The sequence below is a fragment of the Pan paniscus genome, chromosome 7, assembly GCF_029289425.2.
Source record: "Pan paniscus chromosome 7, NHGRI_mPanPan1-v2.0_pri, whole genome shotgun sequence".
NCBI classification, from domain to species: Eukaryota; Metazoa; Chordata; class Mammalia; order Primates; family Hominidae; genus Pan; species Pan paniscus.
Window position 1 is genome coordinate 117,911,745 of NC_073256.2, and position 16,639 is coordinate 117,928,383.

Sequence of the window (16,639 nt, forward strand, 5' to 3'; positions counted from 1 at the left end):
AGATCTGGCCATGCACGGTGGCTCACACCTGTAATCCCAGCACTTTGGGACGCTGGGGAGGACAGATCACTTGAGGTCAGGAGTTCGAGACCAGCCGGACCAACATGGTGAAACCTTGGCTCTACAAAAATACAAAAATTAGCCAGGCATGGTGTTGCACACCTGTAATCCCAGCTACTCAGGAGGCTGAGGCACAAGAATCCTTGAACCCCAAAAGGCGGAGGTCACAATGAGCCGAGATCTCACCACTGCACTCCAGCCTGGGTGACAGAACAAGACTCCATCTCAAAAAAAAAAAGTTATAAGATCTTAGGGCATTTCACATTTTATTGTGCTATGACTAATCAGCAATATTACTTGTTAAATTGATGACATTTATTAATCAGTTTGTTATCGATGTCCTCCTTCTGGTTGTGTGTTGAGTTTATAATATCTTCACTGATGCCTATAAACTATGACAAATTAGCAAGGAAATTAAAGCTTTTCCCAATGTATTAATAAGATTTACTCTTCATTATTTGACTCATCCAACAATCTGAGAGCCTCTCCATTACTTCTATTCAAATTTATCTCTTCCTCTTCATGAATTACTGCTTTTGATTGATATGAAAAAATGTAGGGATGGTGAAGACAGCTTTTTTCTCTGACGGGATTAAAGTGAACTGCATGCTGCACATATTCTATGACTCCTTCATGTTACCACACCTGGGCACTTTGACACAGTGGCTGTTAGGAGCTGATATGGTTTGGCTGTGTCCCTGCCCAAAATCTCATCTTGAATTATAATAATACCCATATGTCAAGGGCAGGACCAGGTGAAGATAATTGAATCATGGGGGCAGTTTCCCCTATGCTGTTCTCATGAGAGCACATGAGTTCTCATGAGATCTGATGGTTTTATAAGGGGCTTCTCCTTTTGCTCAGCACTCATTCTGTCTCCTACCACCCTGTCAAGAAGTGCCTTCTGCCATGATTGTAAGTTTCCTAAGGCTGCCCCAGCCATGCCGAATTGTGATTCAACTGTGAGTCAATCACACCTCTTTTCTTATAAATTACTCAGTCTTAGGTATTTCTTCATAGCAGTGTGAGAACGGACTAATACAGGAGCATTCGCAGAAGCCATTCCTACTCTCCAGCAATAACTTAATGGTGCATGGAAGTGACCACGAACCACATGAACGTCTCCCATTAAATGCAAACCAAAGTACCCCCAGCTGCATTTCTGCTTAGCTGGATCCCAAAAATGCCTGTAGTCACTCCAATGTTAGCCAGTAGAAGAATACTCCGGAAGTCTGAGTGGAAAGAGAGAAATCTTAATCAATTGTAGGTAAAGTATTTTAATTTTGCAAGCTTTACAAAAACATATAACCATATCAGCACTGCTTCCCAGGGCCTTGGAAGGGGCCTGAACAAGGGAGGGCTATATATTGGTTTCCTATTGTCATTGTAACAAATTACCCTAAATTTAATACTTTAAAACAAGGATTATTTTACATTTCAAGAGGTGAGAAGTCCAAAATCAGTTTCACTGAGCTAAAATCAAAGTGCGGGAAGTGCTTTCCTTCTGGAGATTCTCAGGAGAGTTGGTTGCCATGCCTTCTCCAGCTCCTAGAGGCCACCTACGTCCCTGGCTCATGGCTCCTTTTTCCATCCTCAAAGCTAGCAGTGTAGCATTTTTACTCCCCTCTGACTTCTGCTTCTGTCCTTGCATTTCCTCTGTGACTCTCCTGTCTCCTTATAAGGACCCTTGTGATTATATTGGGCACACTTGGATAATCCAGAATAATCTCCCTATCTCAAGATCTTTCACTTAATCACATTTGCAAAGTTCTTTTTACCATGCAAAGCAACATATTCATAGATTCTGGGGATTAGGATTAGGATGTGGACATCTTTGAGGAACTGTTATCCAGCCTACCACAAGAGCCCTGAAGCTTAAACTTTACACTCTTCAGGTAAGTCTGCCGCTTCTTCCTCATTACTAAAATCTATTTGGTCCTGAGTTTTGATCGTGAGAGTTCCAATGGCGGAGGAATACCTGTAATTACAACCGAGATAAGTGTCATGAAGCGAAAGAGAAAGGATTCCTTGAGGGCAAACAATATGGGAGCTAATTTAGATAGAAGGGCAACAATGTCTTTGAATAAGTGATATTTAATCTAAGATGCAAAGCATGAGGAATTAATTATGTAATGAACAAGGGAAGTATTCTAGACAGAGGAGACGGTATGTTTGGCCTGTGAATGCTGATGGCAGAAAGCTGTCACCTTCTGTGGCAGTATCTCTACCACTGAATCCTTAGCACCACCACGGTGACTGGCACATCAGACATGTTTGGGAATATTAGCTTAGTAGTTTTCAACCTGGCAGCATGTTACAATCATGCAGCAGCTTAAAAAATAACAGTGCCAGCCGGGCGCGGCATCTCACGCCTGTAATCCCAGCACTTTGTGAGGCCGAGGCGGGTGGATCATGAGATCAGGAGTTCAAGACCAGCCTGGCCAAGATGGTGAAACCCCATCTGTACTAAAGATACGAACATTAGCCAGGCGTGGTGGTGGGTGCCTGTAATCCCAGCTACTTGGGAGGCTGAGGCATAGACTTGCTTGAACTTGGGAGCCAGAGGTTGCCATGAGCCAAGATCGTGCCACTGCCCTCCAGCCTGGGCCACAGAGCAAGACTCTGTCTAAAAAAAAAAAAAAAACACGGCCTGGGCCCTAGCCAAGATCAAGTTAGAATCATCTGGAAGCACGGCCCAGGCATCTGCATTTTTAAAAGCTGCTCAGGGAACTCTAATGTGCAGCCAGAATTGAGTTGAGAATCGCTGTATTAGATACAATTGAGTGAATGAATGAATAAGTGAAAGGAAATATTTGCTTTGGGTAGGCTTTTCACTTAGAAAGTTTTCTTATTAGGGATAAGAAGGGTTTTGGCTATATTCGTTATATAAATTCCTATCCAGTCTTAAAAAATGCAGACAGACTTTCAAAAATATTATACTTGAATGCTCATCAGAAGAGACTGAAAGTGATCTAGCAACTATCCCAATGTAACTAGTTGTCTCTGTAGAAAGGCGATATGGTCAGAATGGGGAGGTGTTTGAAAAAAATACACCGCACCTACGAAGTAAGTGTTTTGAGCTCTGTTTTCCTGTTCCAGGGTGCATTTGGTTTCTGTAGTACTGACGAATGACCATGAGAGGGAGACATGCTCCTGACAGGTGTTGCTTCCGTGGGTCTCCCATCTCTCAAGCCCGGCTAGCACCAATCAGGTGTTTTCCACAACACTGTGGGTTCTCAGGCATAACAATGGAATGAGTAAGTAAAGGAGATGAGACAAGTAGCACATATTTATCTACACCAAAGTTAGGGTCATTTCAGTTCCCCAACAATTTTAAACATTTAAACAACCAGAAAAAAAAAAAATGAAGTGGTTTGTGTGCCGGACATATTTGCGAAACTGTTAGAGAAAAAATTTGAAGCCCAGGAGAATAATATTTTCCTAGAGCAACTGGCACAACTAAAAAAATTCAAGAAAAACTTTCAGAAGGCGATCTCTTTTCTTAATTGCAAAGTAAAATCTTAGATGTCCTTGGGTTTCTGAAGTTACTAAGATAACAGTTGGACTCTTGGAAAGAAAAAAAAAAAACCTCAGCTCCTTGCCATAACATCCATTTGTCATTTCTCTTTCCACTTACCTACACATGCCAGAACCACACAGATTGTCACACACACACACAAGGCAAAATATGATGGAATGTACATTTAGGCAAGTTACCTAACATATGTCCTATACAACTTCTAGCCCTGCTGCCTTGGGAATTAAGTTTCCAACACATGCTTTTTGAGGAACATATTCAAATCATAGCAACTGGTTTGATAAATTTGCTTAGAAGCAGGCAAGGAAAAGTAACAGAAGATAACACCAGAAAAGCTCATGGTCTAGGCTCATCTTACCTTTCCTCCAGTTCCTTTCTGGCCCTGGTTTCCTTTCTAATTTTGTAATATTTCAACTCCTTTGAGACCAGGATAGTTCATGGTTTGTTAAGTCTGGGCAAAGGTAAAGTTAAGGGTTCTTGCAGGTCCCAAAAGTCTTTGGGATATCCATTCAGTTCAGATAATGAGGAGAGTTGAGGATTCCAGCAATCTGTGTTGTCAAAAGGTTCACTTCAACCCTAGAATGGAACTTAGCTTACCCCAGGGACTTAAACTGAACTGAAATCTTAGGCTTAGAGGGATCTTAACTTTTACATTAGCCCAAAACAAACTCCTGGCAATCATTCAAACAGAAGCAAAGCACATCTCCTTCTCAGTCTTGAAACATATGCCAGGAACTATATTAGACTTTGCCTCAATTCTGCTCTCCTCCTCTCAAAACACTGATCCTGTGGTTTCATTTCCACCTTTACAGAATTGTGATGCCAATGTCAGGGTAAAGCCTGAGGCTATCCTATTCTGACTTTTGAGGATATAGTCATACTCTGACAACTATTTTCTGCAAATACAACTGAATGAACATATCTTTGGACACACACTCCTGCCTTATTCCATTCAGGCTGCTATAATAAAATACCACAGACTGGATAACTTAAAAAGAATAGAAATCTATTTCTCACAGCTCTGGAGGCTGAGAAGTCCAAGATCAAGGCATCAGCAGATTCTGTGTCTGGTGAAGTCTTCTCTCTGCTTCCAAGGTAGCGCCTTCTTCCTGTGTCCTCATGTGGCAGAAGCTGAAAGGGCAAAATGCACTAGGGTGTTCCCATCGACCTCCTTTATAAGAGCACTAATCCATTCATGAGGGAGCGCCCTCTTAACTTAGTCATTTTCCCAAAGGCCCTACCTTTTAGTACCATCACTTTGGGGTTTAAGCTCTAACATATGAATTTTGGAGGGACACATACATTAAAACTATAGCAACTCGTGACCAGCAAGAAAGGAAACTTTTGACATTTTTATAAGAAAAACAAATAGGTGGATAAGTAATACAAATTGCTCTTAGCCTATGATTTATTTTAAGGCAAACAGAATGAGAAAAGACTCTTAACAATGACTTCAAATTATTTTATTTTATTTTATTTTTATTTTTATTTTTTGAGGTGGAGTCTTGCTCTGTCACCCAGGCTGGAGTGCAGTGGCGCAATCTTGGCTCACTGCAAGCTCCACCTCCTGGGTTCACACCATTCTCCTGCCTCAGCCTCCCAAGTAGCTGGGACTACAGGTGCCCGCCACCACTCCTGGCTAACTTTTTGTAGTTTTAGTAGAGACGGGTTTCACTGTGTTAGCCAGGATGATCTCGATCTCCTGACCTCGTAATCTACCTGCCTCGGCCTCCCAAAGTGCTAAGATTACAGGCGTGAGCCACCGCGCCCAGCCAAATAATTTTATTTTTTTATTTATTTTGAGACAAGGTGCAACCATGACTTACTGCAGTCTGGACTTCACAGGCCCAAGCTGACTTCTTACCTCAGCCTCCCAAATAGCTGGGACTACAGGTGAGTTCCATCATGCCTGGCTAATTTAAAAAAAGAAAAAAATTTATAGAGACAGAGTCTCCTTGTGTTGCCCAGGCTGGTCTTGAACTCCTGGTCTCAAGTAGTCCTCCTGCCTTGGTCTCCCAAAGTGCTGGAATTACAGGCATGAGCCACCATGTCTGGCCTGATTTTTATTTTTCAAAGACCTGAAAAATGAATTTTATTTGTTTATCTGGCAGGTCACAAGAGACATTAACAAAATAAATGGAGTTAGTTGCTTTTTGTGTTTTTGTTTTGTTAGTCACCCAACAGGATTTTTTAAGTCGCAGGTAACAGTTTGCAATAGGGTAGTAAGGTTTTAGGATTTTTCTACAGTGAATTCACTGCCTAAGATTTCCTCATCCTATCTTCATTGTGAACCCCCACACTGCATGTCTGTCACCTCTTTTAATTTTGACAAACAAAAAGGAAAAACAGAGGAAGTTAAAAAAAGGAGGGGGATTAAAAAAAATCTATGAATCTATGACACAAACAACCCATAGTTAATTGCAAAAGTAACTAATACTTATATTACATGATTAATAAAAATCCAGTTACCTGTAAAAATGTTAGGTTTAACCACTATGATTTGTATCCAGTCAATAATTAAAAATAAACCCTAATTTATAATCTTACTATGTTCTTCCTTAATGTGGTGCTATGCAAGTCATGGTAGTGGAATCACTTTCTCTTTATGCATAAGTGGGGTACTTGTTGGCAATGTGCCTCTGGAGAGCATGATGCTCCACCAGCTATTGTGAGGCAACACCCAGGTATCAATTCAATAGCTGATTTTGGAATGGAATTTGCCTTCAGGTAGTTGACTTTTACAAATACTTCAGAAGTTTAATAACTGCCATTTCACTTGTTTTACTCAGCATTTTTGTGTTGTAGAAAATCAAATTCTGAACTTCCCCTGATCAGGACCCAGATACAGTAGTAGATTTCTATCTTCTCTTCCTCTGCACACTAGACACCATGACAAAAGGAATCTCCCCAGAAATTCTGCCAGGACCAGTTTCCAGTGAGGATAAGAGCATGCATGCGCACAGCAAAGCCAACTCAGAGGACGAGTTTCAGCCTGCTGCTCTGAGTGCCTCCGCCCAGACAACTGCTGCAGCTCGGAACCCATCAAATACACATGAGCTCGTGTGGACAGATGGAAAACCCATTAGGAAGTACAGCCAACTGTGTGTTACCACATTTCTGGGAAAGAAACCACATTTGGTGCAGGAGCAGTGCAAAATCACTAAGGTCAGCACCTTTAAATCAACAGAATGTCTAACCTCTCTCAAGCTATCACACAAGTAAAGCTATCTGGTTAGCTAAAGACTTTGCCCTACAGAAAAATACATGGGCTAGGGCTAGACCAAAGACCCAAGCCCACCAATGACATCATGTACTTTTCTGTAGCTGTCTAATTTTTCTTAAAATTGTGATACAAACAACTTACTTCATAAGAATACAACTGTTAGCTATTATAAAGTAACTTATGAGCAAAATGTAATTATACCTCAATAAAGTGGGGAGAAAGTACAATTACAAAGCTTAAATGCCATCTTTTAAGAAATCATTGGTTAGCCATACTTTTTTTAAGTTAACTCAGCATGTCTTTTTTTGTGTGACAGAAAAGCATACCTACTTTTTTGACATTTTTCTTGGACTGTGGGTGACAGGAAGGAGAGAACTCTCCCCTGTCTTCCACAGTCCTGCGTCCACGCAAGCCACTCCCCTCATGGGCCACTGAATACACGCTGCAGGACAAGGGACAGCTAAAACAGCAGCTGAGAAAGTAGACTTGCCTCTGTTGCTGAGTTTTCTTTTGTAGTTTTCCTTTGTTTGGTATTTTAGAATCATTTTGCCACTGTTTTACCACCAAAGGTTGGCACCTACTTGTTTTTTCCCCAAATTAGGATCACCAAGCTCTTCTCAATTTTACTTTGAGGGTAATCTTAAGGTAATTTCTAACTGAAATGTTTAATGTAAAATTTGCTTAAATGTCCATGTGGGGATGTGTGCAAGCTGTATGCTGACCACACGCTGATGTAAACTGAGACCTAGTTCTGGGGAGGATGTTAGCTCATATATATATATGGGATTTTAGAGTTATGAGCCAGGAACCATGGATGAAAACCAATATATATGTATCATAACAACACCAGCCACCGATGGGGACAGTCCTTTAGTCCCTTCATGTTGAGTGTTAACACATACTTGTGAAGGCATGTAAACCAGCCCTTCATTTTATCTCCCCATTCTAGACAACCAATGTTCTACTTAGTTGCTCTACTTCTCTATTACTAAACGTTTACTCTAAACTATCAGGCCACCCCCTGGTTTTCAAACACAGATCCCTTACATCAAAAGAATATACAGGCCAGGCATGGTGGCTTACACCTGTAATTCCAGCACTTTGGGAGGCAGAGGTAGTAGGATCACTTGAGACCAGGAGTTTGAGACCAGCCTAGGCAACATAGCAAGACCTTGTCTCTACAGAAAAATAATTTTTACAAAAGGATATACAATTCAAAAGATACTGCCTTATTACTAGAATCCCACACAGTCATTAATAATTAGTCCAGTCCATCATTGTGTATGAATGTCTCCCAGAGTAAAGTCACTCAGGTTTGCAGGTTTCCTCTCAATCTTGTCAGGTGCCAAAAACAGGAGTGGTCTTGGCAACTAGCCTCACCCTTTGAGGCATCTGGAATAACTGAGCCGAGACATCATGTCATCTTTTGCTCTGAGACTCTTTTGAGGTATTAATGTAATATTGAATTTCCTTCCATTAATAACCTTTTTTTTTTCTTTACTCTCAGCTACTTTTTCTCCTTCTCTCCATTAATACTCAAACTTTTTCACCTTTGGAAGGGACATTAGAATTGCCACTGTGCTGGTCTAGATTGTGGGCAGCAATACTAGTCTAGCAAGTAGCTCCTCCTCAATCCACTGCCATTCAGATAGGGTAAGGTTACACAGGTGCAGAACTAGTGAGCTAGTTTTGCCACCAGAGAACATAGCTGCATTCACTCTTGATCCCAATTTCTTAGATGGGGTGAAGGCACAACCCGCCCCCATTATCCCCTTAGGAATTCAGATACAAAGTTTAAAAATGTAGTTACAGCTTCTTGCTTAGAAATAATCCTTGCTTCCAGCACTTGTAGTTGTAGCCCTGGTCCTAGGATCATTGCATCAGGTAGAGGAGAGAAAAAAAAAATTGAGGTTGTTTGGGGAAGAAAGAGAAAATTATAGTCATTATACTAGTGTACTCCTCCCTTGGCAAGAATTGCATAGTCATATCAGCATCCTCCCCAATCCCTCTTCCCAAATCAACCAAAAAAAAAAACAGAAAAATCTAGTGGGGACACTCCTTTAGTCCCATTCATGTTGAGTGTTAGCACCTACCTGTGAAGGTGTGTAAGCCAGCCCTTCATAATTTATCTCCCTGTTCTAGACAACCAATGTTTTATACTCCTTCTACTTCTCTATTACTAAACTATTACTCTAAGGAGGTATCTCTCTGCCCATTGTTGGATATAATGACTTATACATTGTTCCTTGGTCTGAAGAAATGACAGTTGTCTGTACAAATCCATGCAAGTCTTCAGTTCTTGTTTTTTTATGGTGCTCTGAGCATTTTCATCTTCCACTAAGGAAGCAAAGCCCAGTCCACAGTCAGTGTCTAATTCCTGTCAAGACCAATGTGTAGCCCCCCAGGGCTACCAGCATCAGTTTCACTTGCCAGCTCTGGTCAGGGCCTTCCCACCAGGCAATCTGCCCCATAGCCACTGGAAGTTTCTGTCTCTCTTGCTGACAAACAGGACAGTTCTTATTGGCATTCTGTGCCTGCAAAGATGCAAAAGGAACATGTTTAGATTCCTCCCATCTCTGCACTGCTGCAGTATTCCTATATCCACTCACTTCATGGACCAGGTGGTGACCACAAGGGCAGACACGGAGATAACTGCTTGTCTATTCCAGTCACCTTCTCAGCCTGGGGAGGAAGTTCTTCTGATGGGCATTGACTTATTCTCCTTTAATGCACCCCTCAAATTTCTATAGGGCTATGCACCATATGGACATTCCTTTAATAGATCAGATTTCCATCATCCTCTTGCCTGAGTGTATGGCCAGGCCATTGGTCACTACCCATGAATCAGTAAAAACCCAAACATGGAGGCTTCTACTACTGTTCAGTTCTTCCATTACTGTAAGAAAGACAGCATGCAGTTCAGCCCCCTCAGCTAATCTGTTTTTACCTTCTTTGATCAAAGCAGCAGCCTTCCAAACAGGAGGATGTTGTCCATTCACTTTGGAAATGCTTTCTGTAAACAGAGCAGCTCCTTATTGGTCAATCAAGAGCTGTTCACAGTGCACTGTCCAAGTGTCTATAGAAACCAGCAGCACCTCACAGTCTGCGTCAGTCCTGGGGGTAAAGAGGCTCCCTGCTCATGAGTATCTCCTTCTTGCATTCCCCAGGTGGCATGATCCCCTAGAAACAATTTCCATTTTATTGGGGAACTCTTCCGGGCACTGCCACTCCCTGTAGCATGTTTCTCTGCTGTCAGCTCTTCAATCAAAGCCTGCACATGCTTCCCTCCATAGGGCCCAAAGGGGCTCGGTGGGGCCTGACCACAATTTAATCATCTCTGTCCAATAGTTATTCTCATTATGATTTGTGTGAAATTTTCAAACTCAGTTGTGTTTGCCTGTGGGCAAATTGCTTATGCCAGTTATTTTAGGAGTATAAACAGCAGTAAAATCTCATATGAATATCTAGAAGTGGAAAGAAGTGATGGTAGATATAGACATGGCAGGAGAAAATGTGGTTGCCTGGGGACCATTTTTGCAGGGATATGTGGAGTGGACAAAGGCATAGGCTGGTAATTGGCAAAGCCATGTCACACCCCTTAGGATTAGCAGTTACTGAAGGATATCAACAGTCACCTACCTGATAAAGCCACGCACCAGCTGACGGCTTCTCCAGTGCTGGGGCGGCTGTGCCGGTGGCAGGGACTACCGCAGAGTGAGGTCCTCACCTCCTGGAGTGATGAGGGGGTCTCACTTGCCATCTTCTCCCAGCACCTGCAGCTGGGGAGCTCACTCTGGCAGCTGAAGTTCTGACTTTTTACACAATGATCAAGTGTTTTGATCCAGAAGTGATTTAAACTCCTAAATTCCTAGATAAAACTAGGCCCAGTAATCCCCCAAAAAGGCTAATAGGTCCTTCTTCTCTCACATAACTGCTAAGAAATGTATCATTTTACAAAATAAGTTTTGAATTTTGTTTCAATTTTTGTTTTATGAGGTGCTACCCTAGTTCCTTTATTCTTCATGTTATATTTATATACTGTGGAATGCATGTCATCAATTGTATTTTTCTTCTCATATTCTGACACTGATGATAATCTCAATGTTTGGAAAAAAAAAACTATTAAATAAAATGCTTCTGTTTTTGTGCATCCTCAAAGGATAAACTGCTCTACATATACTGTAGAGATGCTGCATTAGGATATGCATATATTTCTGATCCATCCCACTTCTTAGCTTTATTTCCTAACTACTCCCTTAACCTAAAACTTCGCTAGCACAAAGCAAGTTTACTCATTTTTCTACAATGCCACATTTATTCTCCCATCTGTAACTATCCTTCCCTTTCTCTAGGGTGCCCTACCTTTGCTCACATGGCTCTACTCTTTCTTCAAAGTCCCTCTTCCCCTTGGGGCTTTCCTGATGGCCCCGACGTCCTTTGACATGCAGGTCCACACTACGCTGTTGTTGTTGTTGTTGTTGTTGTTGTTGTTGTTGTTGTTGTTTAATAGATATTGGGTCTCACTATGTTACCCAGGCTGGTCTTGAACTACTGGGCTCAAGTGATCGTCCCGCCTTGGCCTCCCAAAGTGCTGGGGTTACAGGAGTAAGCCACCATGCCCAGCCCACATAGCACACTTTTGACACCAACCACATGTTGTCTGGGATTACTCACTCTCTTACATATCAAGTTGAAACATGAAATCGTCAACATAAAACTATTTTTGGCCTACAAAGACAGCAGTTATATATGGTTCAATTTATGTGTCTTCTTACTCCAAATACAATTTGTTGCATTCTTGTTTTCTCTGATAGCCTCTTCCATTGTGTAGGTGTTTGCTATTAAAAAGAGATAGAGCTTGACTACTCTTAAATTGGCAAAATAGTAGATAAACTTCCAATTTAATCTGAAGAGGATCCTAGTCCATTAACACATTCACTTAGGATGATTTGAGATGTTTGTGAGTCTCTGCAAAAATATCCTACTACAGCCTAAAATTTAAATATAAAAACTTCCAGTACTAGGAGTTACAGCTATAGGCATATGTTTATAAATATTATAGAATTTTTAATAGATTCTATATTTCAAAAAGATTATTCACAGAATTTTAATCAACAAATTTTATATTCACTGGAATTATTTTGTATTTATTATATAATTAGGTATACAACCCAGTTAGAACATTAGAATATTGTACTTTTTCTAATTACACTATACAGATTCCTCTGATCATCTCCCTTATTGTGGTCTTAATTCTATACATAATTACATTAATTACCATGAGAGAAATGAAGCTAGATAAGGAAAAACCTTGTGAGAAAGTATACATATTTTTAAAGCTAAGAGAATTATAAGGTATCTGATATCAGGTGCAGAGCCTTATTGCTTTCCAAATTAAAACATTCCAAATAGCATGTTGATTATTGAACTGCCTTCAGTACTCTAAGGACAGAATAAAATTATAACAATGGTCAAGCAGAGAACAGGGCAGCGTTTCACTTTGAGTACATCCATATTGGTAGGCTCAGACTTATGTATTTCATCACCTCCTTGCTTTAGTTCTGTGTGGATAGATCAGAGAACCCAGGTTTCTTTTTCAGTGATTCCATTTCTTAGAGCCCTATTTTCCTCCGTTGAAGAGTCACATCTTTAGAAATTGATCCAAAATACCTTTATGATATTTTATGAGACTTTCATTTATGTAAATTCAAAACACATAAAAGACTTCATGAAGCCATATAAAGATATATTTTAGAGAAAAAATAGAATGAGTTTTATATGAGTTGATTTGAATTTGCCACTTGTCATTTATGAGACATTAAAAACAAACTCTATACTGTCATGATGAAGTGCAAAAATAAAATAAAAACTAACTCTATAACTTGGTTCTTTTTTTTTTCTAATCTTGAGATTTCCATAGAGTGCTGTGGTATAATACCTTGATGAATACAGTCTATCTTAATGCCAAAAAAACGGGAAGAGGTCAAATTTCCCCCACTGATGGTAGGTAGCCCACCTGAATCCCCAAGTTCTTTCACTGTCTTGAGATAGCCTCCAAGGATATTTTAAAATATGAGAGCTTTCTTCAGAGATCTTCTTCCTTTATGTTCCCAAAAACGCAGTCATCTTTAGCTATCTTAATCTTGCTTTTTCTGGATAGAAAACTAGAATAGTCTTTCTGCTGTGAAGTAAACAGAGAGGTCAGAAATGTAAATGAAAAGAAATCATTTCCATAACAATAACAAAGTCACAGAGGTTAAAACAGTATTGAAAGGGCAACAGAAAGCTTACATTTGTATAAGCAATGGTTATTTTAAACAGTTTTATTCTGTAGAAGCTTTATTTTGGGGTGAGTGTAAATACACTCGTTAGGACTGAGAAGAGCACCGCCTACTGGTTTTATGTGTCCTCTGCATCTTTCAGGGCCCTGGGATGTCACCCAGGTTAACATTTAACTCTACCTGTCTTGCCTCTTTCCCCTCTTAAAGCCATGCGACTTTCAATTTTTAACTTTGCCCAAAATCTTTAGGGCACATTCCACACAAATACAAACTTTAAAAAAGAGGCTGGGCGGCCAGGCGCAGTGGCTCACGCCTGTAATCCCAACACTTTGGGAGGCCAAGGCGGGCAGATCACGAGTTCAGGAGATCAAGACCATCCTGGCTAACATGGTGAAACCACATCTCTAATAAAATACAAAAAAATTAGCTGGGCACGGTGGCTGGCGCCTGTGGTCCGAGCTATTCGGGAGGCTGAGGCAGGGGAATCACTTGAACCCTGGAGGCAGAGGTTTCAGTGAGCCAAGATTGTGCCACTGCACCTCAACCTGGCAACAGAGTGAGACTCTGTCTAAAAAAAAAAAAAGAAGAAGAAGAGGCCATGTACAGTGGCTCACGCCTGTAATCCCAGCACGTTGGGAGGCTGAGGTGGTGGATCACTTGAGGCCAGGAGTACGAGACCAGCCTGGCCAGCATGGTGAAACCCCATCTCTACCAAAACTACAAAAACTAGCCGGATGTGGTGGTGCACACCTGTAATCCCAGCTACTCAGGAGGCTGAGGCAGGAGGATCGCTTGAACCTGGGAGGTGGAGGTTGCAGTGAGCCGAGATGGCACCACCGCACTCCAGCCTGGGCAAGGGAGCGAGACTCTGTCTCATTAAAAAAAAAAAAGTGTTACGCTTATTTTAAAACATTTTAGAGGTTAGGGTTACCGCAAATCTTTAAAGAGTAATTTGCCTTCAGTACTTATGAAATCTCAAAGACAGGGTTATGGAAAGTGGAAAGTGAAAAAAAAAATGTGGAGCCCCTCAATGGGCAGATGGGCTACAACTTTTTTCTACGAGGGATTTGTTTTGATAGAGGGGCCTCACTGCCAAGTGGTTAAAGCAACAAACTAATTTTATTTGTTAAACAACAAATAAAGACTGCTTGGGTTCAAATACTGGCTCTGATATTAACTGACTGTGTGACCTTAAGCAAGTGACTTAACCTTTCTGTGTTTCAGTTCTCTGTGCAGTAAGCCAAGGATAATAACAGTGCTTTGGTTGTTTATTAGGATTAAATGAGTTATACATAAAAAGTAATTATAGCAGTTCATGGCTCAGGATAAGGTCTATACAACAGTTTGCAAAATAAATTAAAACTCAATATAGTTGGACACTAGGTCTCTTTCCGACCTGCTGGTCCTACTCACAGCATGAGATAGGTTGGCCTGTATTAGAGTTACCACTCATCCGAGAGGACAACTGAACTGATCACAGTTGTGCTGAGTGTTATCTGTTGTCCTAGGACAGTGGCTCTCAAACTTGAACATGCATCAGATTTGTCTGGTGGGCGTGTTAAAGAGATTGCTGCGGCCTTCCCCCAGAGCTGCTGATCCAGTAGGTTTGGGGCCTGAGAATTTGAATTTCTAATAAGATCCACGTGATACAGATGTTGTTGGTCCAGGGACCACACACTGAGAACTGGTGTTCTAGGATAATGGTTCCAATTCTGGTTGTATAATAGGACCACTTGGGGAGCTTTTAAAAATTCCATTGCCCAGGCCCCTCAGACCAATTAAATCCAAATTTCTGAGGGTGGGGCTCAAGCATTAGTTTTTAGAGCTCCCCAGGTGATTCCAATGTGCAGCCAAAGTTGAGAACCACAGCTCCATGCTGTCGGCATGCTGCTAAAATGGGTGCATTAAAATGATGAAGTGATTACCATCTACATTTTACAGACAAAGATATGGAAGTGCAGTATCAGAGTCCCTAATGAAGTTAGGTTTTGGATCTGCCTAATGACACATAGCCAGTAAGCAGTGGAGTTCCTATCTCATCTCTCTGTCCAACCAGCCAGAAATGCTGTGATTATGAAGGAGAATGCTTTTATGCATTTCTGCTAGTTTATTTTCCCTGACTGTATTCATTCAAGAAAGGACTTTATATACTTACATATTTATAAATACTGTACATATATACTAAGGATGTTTACATACACACCAGTCTCTGTGACAGGTGCTGGATCAAGAAGAAATCCCATTCAAATGCTACTTAGAAGTCACTTTTCTTTCATTCACCTACACTAGGATTTGGACTTAGAAAGGAAGAGTTAGCAAGGGCACAGTTAGTTAAGGCATAGTTCCAGGGTCGGACTGCCTGCTTCTTTCCATCATTGACTGCTGTGCAACCTTGGGCAGGTCACAAAACCTCTCTGTGCACTAATTTCCTCAACTTATTTATAGGGCTGTGAAGGAATGTGTTAATTCACATAAAAGTGCTTAGAATACTGCCTGGCAATAATGAGTGCTCAAAAATGTCATTGATTGTGATTTTTTTCTATTATTATCTGCACAGCAGATCTAAATGCTCAAAAAGTATTTTGTAAACTTAAAAGTTGCTTTATACAGAGTATACTGCAGAAAACTATGAGACCAAAATATACTAGATATGTAACATATACAAACTAGAAAGAGAGTTGCCTCCAAAAAGTGCATGGGGTGTACAAAAAAATCACCAAATAATTTTGTGTTTCTCTTGGAAATTTTCTATGTAAAAATTCTTGGTAGTGCTATGGGGTGCTACAATAAAAATACTATACTTCTGTGATGGCCTTCCATTTGGCCCAATCTACAAAGAGGAGCTTCTGAGAAACATAATTCTGACTTATTATTGAAAGTGGGATGACTTTGGTTAAAGAGGAAAAAAGATCAGATTTATCAAAATTATAATGTACCAATTACATAATTTTACTCACAGACCTGGCTTTGTTGAATGTGGTATTTTTTACTTTTGCTTTGTTCCGGAACTTCAATCTGCTAAATAGATTAGTGAAATGTCAGTCAGCTCAGCCCAGAGAAGCAAGCACACAAACAATCTATTTAACTAGCACACTTTCCCTTCCACGATAATCCTCTTAATGGTCCCAAAGGCTGCCGGTCAGCAGGTACACCTGCTTGTCATCTGTGCATTCCTCTTTCACTTGTCAGGGTCTAAATGTTACAGAAATAGAGTCCCCAAAAGTTAAGTAAAACTTAATGTTTCACATTAGTGGTTGCCTATGGATTTTGTGATTGAAGAAAGCTTTTAAAAGAACATCACACAAAATGAAATGTCCTTCCAAATCCTGAAATAATTCTTGGGGTTGCAATCCATATGCTGACTCAAAGCCCAGCGGGGCTTTGGTTAATCAAAAGCCACCATTAATCAAGCGAAGAATCAAAGCGAAGTTCAAGAGACTTGAATATACCTCATGTACATAAGGTAAACCCAATATACCAGCAGGAAACAGATGGTGCAATCTTGGGGTAATTGAGGAGAATTTTAGGAAGGAACCG

The 16,639-nt window shown here is 40.7% G+C and overlaps 1 protein-coding gene across 3 annotated transcripts in view; it reads right to left on the reverse strand.

The window, feature by feature from the left end:
- Positions 1-4,615: 4,615 nt before the first annotated feature.
- The window catches only part of SNX31 (sorting nexin 31), an 87,048-nt gene continuing 75,024 nt past the window's right edge, over positions 4,616-16,639 (reverse strand). The window contains exons 10-13 of one of the 3 annotated variants that reach the window (XR_010113001.1): positions 16,064-16,120; positions 12,838-13,002; positions 5,463-5,676; positions 4,616-4,729 (exon numbers count right to left, since the gene is read on the reverse strand). Coding sequence is in view for 1 of the 3 variants with exons in the window: in XM_057303067.2 (XP_057159050.1) it covers positions 12,907-13,002; positions 16,064-16,120 (153 nt within the window). In the remaining 2 variants the exon portion in view is untranslated. Of the gene's footprint in view, positions 4,730-5,462; positions 5,677-11,121; positions 11,660-11,947; positions 13,003-16,063; positions 16,121-16,639 lie in introns of those variants that run through there. The other 2 variants (XR_010113002.1, XM_057303067.2) reach the window with 2 other exon arrangements.